Source organism: Notothenia coriiceps, unplaced genomic scaffold, assembly GCF_000735185.1.
Source record: "Notothenia coriiceps isolate Sejong01 unplaced genomic scaffold, NC01 NC01_scaffold00026608, whole genome shotgun sequence".
Taxonomy (NCBI): Eukaryota; Metazoa; Chordata; class Actinopteri; order Perciformes; family Nototheniidae; genus Notothenia; species Notothenia coriiceps.
The window spans coordinates 61398-67408 of record NW_011359309.1 but is presented as its reverse complement, the minus strand read 5'-3'; the positions used below and the strand labels follow the sequence as shown (position 1 = coordinate 67408).

The 6011-nt window shown below is 38.6% G+C and overlaps 1 protein-coding gene across 1 annotated transcript; it reads right to left on the bottom strand.

Moving 5' to 3' along the window:
* Positions 1-1182: 1182 nt before the first annotated feature.
* Positions 1183-3661, bottom strand: LOC104957231 (zona pellucida sperm-binding protein 3-like). Its single transcript, XM_010784834.1, has 2 exons — positions 3050-3661; positions 1183-2196 (listed from the first exon to the last, which is right to left on the bottom strand). The coding sequence occupies exons 1-2, from the start codon at positions 3527-3529 to the stop codon at positions 2074-2076; spliced, it is 603 nt and encodes a 200-aa protein (XP_010783136.1). The 5' UTR covers positions 3530-3661; the 3' UTR covers positions 1183-2073.
* Between the last annotated feature and the right edge of the window lie 2350 nt (positions 3662-6011).

The window sequence follows — 6011 nt, the reverse complement described above, 5'->3', positions numbered from 1 at the left end:
GATCATCAAATCAAAATGTAACCCATTGTTTGTTTAAAATCAATACGGAAAGCTAAAGCACGCTTTTATTCAAGATGCTGATGAAGGATGTAATTGTGAGGTCGCTGGAAAAAGCTGCAGCTCCAAGGTGACAGCACACCATTCCAATTGTATGATTAATTCATCAAAAGTGATGTTCTGAGCAGCTCTACAAATTAAACCAAGCTCAATGATTCAGTGTAGGGTTTCAAGGAACATCTCAAACAGAGTAAAACTTCTGCGTGTTGTCGTGACAAGTTTTGTCAACAACATGGGCTTCAGCATGGAAGAGATTTCCCAGGGATGGTTTGATAAGGTCTGAACTCCTGGAGCGATAAAACATCAGCGTGCAGCTCGCAGGCAGAGTTCCAGGAAGGATAAATAAAGCATACATTTCATTAACAGCTAACCCACTTGGAAGAAAAAGGACTGTTGTTAGCATTCATTCTCTCCTCAGCGGGGAGTAGGATTTCCACTCTGCTGCCAGAGCTGACAGCGGGATCATCCACACCTACACCATCATGTCTGGACAAGCATCAGTGTTCCGGATGAGAAGCACACTGGTTGCATAGACTTCAACAATAGAAGACATTTCAGACCCTAAGCATGACTTTTTTTGTGGTCATGGTAGAATTAATTGAAACAGGGTTTTTTTTAATTGATAAAAGCGCCACAGTGTCTGTTATGAAAGTACATCTGGAGGTGCCAAAGTAACACCTTTTCCAATTCTACACATTTAGATTGCAATCTTAGCCTGATAACAGGACTGACTTGCCATTTGCCTCACACTTCAAATATTCAGACTGACATTTGACATATGTGTCCATTGTATAAAAAATGAGTGAAAAAGTGAGACAGATTATCAATATTACTGGATAAGCATCAAGTGGATTGATTTATTATAGAGAATAGTATACCTCGTTCATTTGAAAAATGGCTCACCCTACACTACAGAAGCCTGGTATGAATTTGTGAAATGAAAAAAACTATGGATGATGACGGTGTGGTTCACTGAACATCTCAGGTGGTGTGCATATTAAAACACTGGATCCAAAGGCTGTTTAACATGTTAATACATTCAAGGCTGGTAAATGAATGGTGAATGGTAAAAGATGGATGTAGATAGATGATTGTTTTTTTCTATAATAATAACATATTACAGGTCAGGTTTATGACAACAAAATAATCCTAAATAGGGCTGTCAAGCAGTTACATCACGAATGCATCCACAGAAATAAATTGCTGCCTTTTCCTCACAACAGAGGAAAACATAATTTGGGATCTAGCAAAACAAGTAATAAAAACCATCTGTTTTATATCAAATATTCAAGGTACAAACAGGTGTAAAGTCCATGTGAAAACTCAGTCCTTTCCTTTGTTCTGCCCGCCGTTTTTGGAGGGAAAGAAAGGAGTGACAGGCCTGAAAGGGCAGGGTTATACAGGCTTGGGTAGGGGAGTGGTCTATCTTGACAGCCTGGTGATGCAGGTAGAGAGGAGACTTGTGATTTTTTAACAAGAATAGTTGCTGAAAATGGGTTGCCCATTCTTCAATTTTGTGAAACAATAAGCAATTCCAACAATGTCCCATCCGTGTAAACCAGGGGCTAGTTTAACCATATACAAATGGAAATTACGATGTGATATTCATCAATAAGTGGGGCAGCTTCAGCAAACAATGTATTTTTCATGGGCTAATCCTAAAGAGTAAAAACACATTTTAAATAAAGTAAAGGTGGATTCATACTTGTGCATTTAGGGTTAACAAAAGACACACCTAGCTGACAGACACTTGTCTGGCCTGATATTGTGCCACATAGTCGAGTGCTGAACACATAAGGTGTTGCACCATTTTCTTTTCGACCCATCAGATTCTGTGAACCCATCAGGAAATTCAGTCATGTGTTTGTGTCTCCTTTAGTTTACGGCCTAAGTCAGGCAAGAACCAGTGTGATTAGACATTAAAACTTTTATTGTGCTTTGCTATTAAACATAAAACTTTCTTTTTTTTGTAAAGTAAATTCAAGTGGGTTTCTGCAGGTCGGTCCAGCTCTCAGCTCATCTCGGGTAGTGGCACTCCACTCCAATGACAGCGCTCTGGCTCCTCACGATGGGACTCCTGCCAGACACTTTGGGGTTGTAGACCAGTGCAAAAGCATAAATGAAGGAATTCTCTCTCATCTAGAGAAGAAAGGGAACAATGGTTCACATTTCATGGCTGAAAGTGTAATATAGTGGTGGAAGAGGTATTCATATATACTTAATACTCTGTTGGTAGTCAAATTCCTGCATTCAAAGTATAAGTAAATATACAAAAGCATGGCAAGGTCAGTGGTAACACAAGCAAACAAACGTTCATGTTTGTTCTACAACATAAAACACGTCAGTAAATACTGTCTGTGACTAAATGAGACTACTTAAAGTAAACCCGCCAAAAAATAGCCGCCTTTAGCTTAGCAGCGAGGACAAGAAGTCAAGAGATTTTAATGTAGTTAGTTTATTTGATAATGAAAAAATAAAATTCAAAATAAGGGTTTATTTATCAAAACAGATCTTGTAGTTGAGTAAAAGCAGAAGTACCAGAGTGTAATACTCTGTTACAAGTAAAAGTCCTGTATTCAAACTGTTACTCAAAGTAAAAAAGTGTTAGCATCAAAATATACTTAAAGTACCAAAAGTAAAAGTACTCATTCTGTAGATTGGTCTTTTTAGAATATAAATCATATGTTTTGATTATAATTATTGATGGATTCATGCGTTTATCGCACCTGGTAAAGTTGCAGCTAGTTTGAATGACTTTGTATACTGCAGGGTAGCTTGTGAATTTACTCCAGGTTTAACTAAAGTCTAATGTAAGAGTTGATTATATTTCATGTTATTAATCCAAAAAGTAAAGTAACTAAAGGTTGTAGTGGGGTAAAAATACATACTTGAGTAAAGGTATTTAGTTACTTCCCATCTCTGACAATAGTTTCAAACTTCCTCCGGTAAAGGTGGAAATAATCAATGCACTTTATGAATAAAAACGTCATACCACTAGTGTGCTGCCACAGCCGTGCAGCTCACTCTCAAAGGCGAGCACATGAGCCAAGTTGTCGACCTCAGTGGCTGAACAACCACCGAGGGTGATCTCCTCCGGCTTTATCAGGGTGCCCCGGCCCAGCAGGTCCTGGCTTATCTCCACCTGGACCCTGCTCTCCCCACACCTCACTGCAACACGGTTGGTGTTCACCGGCTGCCTGGGTGAAAAGTTCACAGGGGCCTTTCTCACTGTTTCCACTGGATCCTTAGGAAACCTCCAGGAGAGAGTTTGTTCTCCTGGCTGGACCTGCTCTGCCTGCAGGCTGTCATCGTGCTGAACAGACTCCCTGGAGTGCTTTCTCTCAGGTTCTGAGTCTATTTCCACTTCAACTCCAAAGTAGGTTGGCCTGCTCAAACTCAAAAGGAATCTAGCGTCACTAAGCCCGACACAGGCAAGAACAAAGCCAAACACCAAAAGCTGCCAGGAACCCATTTTGTTAGAAACACAGAATTTCTTCTGCAGCTTTCTTAAGCATGAACACTGAAGCAGACAAAGGGAGGGAGGCCTCGGCTAATGAGCTGGAACTCTTTGCACCTGTGTGGATCTCACAGCTGCACCACGCTCACTAATTGGAGACAGGAAGTGCAATTAACAGAGGTGTGGAGCAGAAAATAGAAAATGAAAAGGCTTTGCACAGTGGCAGTATCTTAGCCTGTAAGGTTTATCCGAGGCATAATAATTTTTCATCAATTACTTGGTAAAAAAAATGAAAAATAAGATTAGACATAACTCAAGAATTTGATGAAAAAAATGAATCAAGTGGTTAAAATACCCAAGCATGTTTTCAAGCACTGTTGTCAAAGTGAGATTACTGAACTGAATTTCCTTTTATTATATGTTACTTTATATGTTAGCTTTGACAGCTATAGTTACGGGTTACAGATTACTAAACATGAGAGGATTTTAACATAATAGCACTACAACTAACCATTTTAATTTTTTTAATCATCCAATTAATTTAATGTAATTCATTCATGAGGTTATTCTCCAACTTTATCTAATGCTGAATTAATCCAAGATAAAAGTAATGTTTAAAATATTTTAAGATAATTCCATCATTTATGTTCTAGCTGTGTTTTTTGTGATAGTAGGCTAATAGTTGTATTCCTTTACACTCATGAGCAAAATCCAAGTCTGTTTAATTCAGCAATTTGAAATGGAATGCAGCCACATCAGGTAATGTGGAGAACACAGATGGAAACCAACCAAATGTTTGGGTAAAACAAAATAAAGTGTTGCTCTAGTAAACCCTCATGATTTCATGATATGTGTCAGTTAAATGAAGTTGTATTAACAACATTAAGCCTCATTATAAAGATGTCCCTTGCTGTGTGTTGCTTTATGGGACATCCTGCGGCTGTCTCTCTCCACAGGTTGCTCTCTTGTTCTCTGTTTATCTTTGATGACGGCACGTCGGAGGCCTGAAGGAACGCACCGTTTCAAGGTCGGGGGAGTGGTTACCATAGCAACGGTACCTGAGAAATGAAAGTCATTCAAGGATTGCAGGACGCTGTGATTTACTGGAGGGTGAACTGGATTATGTGAAGGGGAAAGAGTCATTTTTCTCATAATACTTTAGAATTGTATCTTTTACTAAATAAACCATATTTGTATTACATCAACAGTTAGTTAGTTAGTTAGTTAGTTAGTTAGTTTGTTGCTATACCTGAATAATTTCTTCCGGTGTGAACCTTTCTATATGGAAGCCAAAGGTGGCCGATATTTTATGAATACATTTATAAAGTAAAATACATAACTGAGTTGTTTTTCCTATTCCCGACCTCGCACCTTTCAGGCAATCATAAGACAAAGCGTAATATTTTGGGTGGGTTGGAAATCAGAAAAAAATATATTTCTCTAACAATATTTTTAAGCATTTAATTGGAGTCTTGTTTCTATTCATATGGTAAATATATCTGCTTTTTTCTCTTATTACTAAAATCCACTGTTTTCACAAGAGTTGCTATTTTTTCTGTCTGTCATTTGCGGTGTGAAATGTCTTTTTAGAACTTTATATATATATATATTTATATACTGCAAACAGCTGTCTGTTGCTGCTGGAAACAACACTGGTGAGAGTGGTTAGAGTGAATACAAAGAGTCAATCTGCAGCCCTTAAAACCAAGACAATGATCTTAAAATGCCAGAAATCTCTGTAGAACTGTAGATTACTGCAGGTTCATCACTACAGCTGTAATATAAGAAATCCATTTCATTTGTATCTTAAGAGTTGTAATGCTACCAAAACAATGCAGATGTTAAATAGTGTGTAGTTCCATGTGTCGTTTCCATATGAAAAACTGTTGATTTATGGTGTTTTCCATGTAATGCCATAGACACCTGTTTGATTTACACTCAGCTAGTGTTTACAATAAACTCCATACTTTAGTTTTTTGTTGGATTTTTTTACAGTACTGTCCATTTGTGTTACGGGTGAGTGAAGCAAGCAGGACCCAAATGCAGATAACACTGAAAATACCTTTATTTCAAGGATATGGATAATACGGACAAACAGAACACTCCCCGGTGAACACAGTCACAGACAAACGACGAACCAACAATGACAGACAGAAAAAACAGAACTTAAATACACACAGGACTAATCAAGGAAACAAGAGACAGGTGAGGAGGGAGGAAAAAACACAGGGCCACCAGGTGAACACAATCAAGAAAACAGGAAGGAGGGAACACGGTTGCGTTCCGATAATCCAAAAATCAGCTCGTAAATTCTAACCCTATCTCCTATTCCTTGACCTCTGAGTGAAACGTCACGGCGTTCAGAGATAGTGGATAGGAAAATTCAAAAGGACTTAGGAGAAGAGGCCGCGGTACTTAGAGAATCCGAATGCACTTTCACTATCCGACGTGTTTATGATGCGCCAGCGGACTTCATGAATGTGCGTCTGCTGCTGTG

Excerpts from the sequence above, each read along its gene's own strand:
- LOC104957231 (XM_010784834.1), bottom strand. The coding sequence starts at position 3,529 with ATGGGTTCCTGGCAGCTTTTGGTGTTTGGCTTTGTTCTTGCCTGTGTC. Across the intron at positions 2,197-3,049 it reads GCTGTGGCAGCACACTAGTG|ATGAGAGAGAATTCCTTCAT; the intron begins GTATGACGTTTT and ends TTTCTTCTCTAG.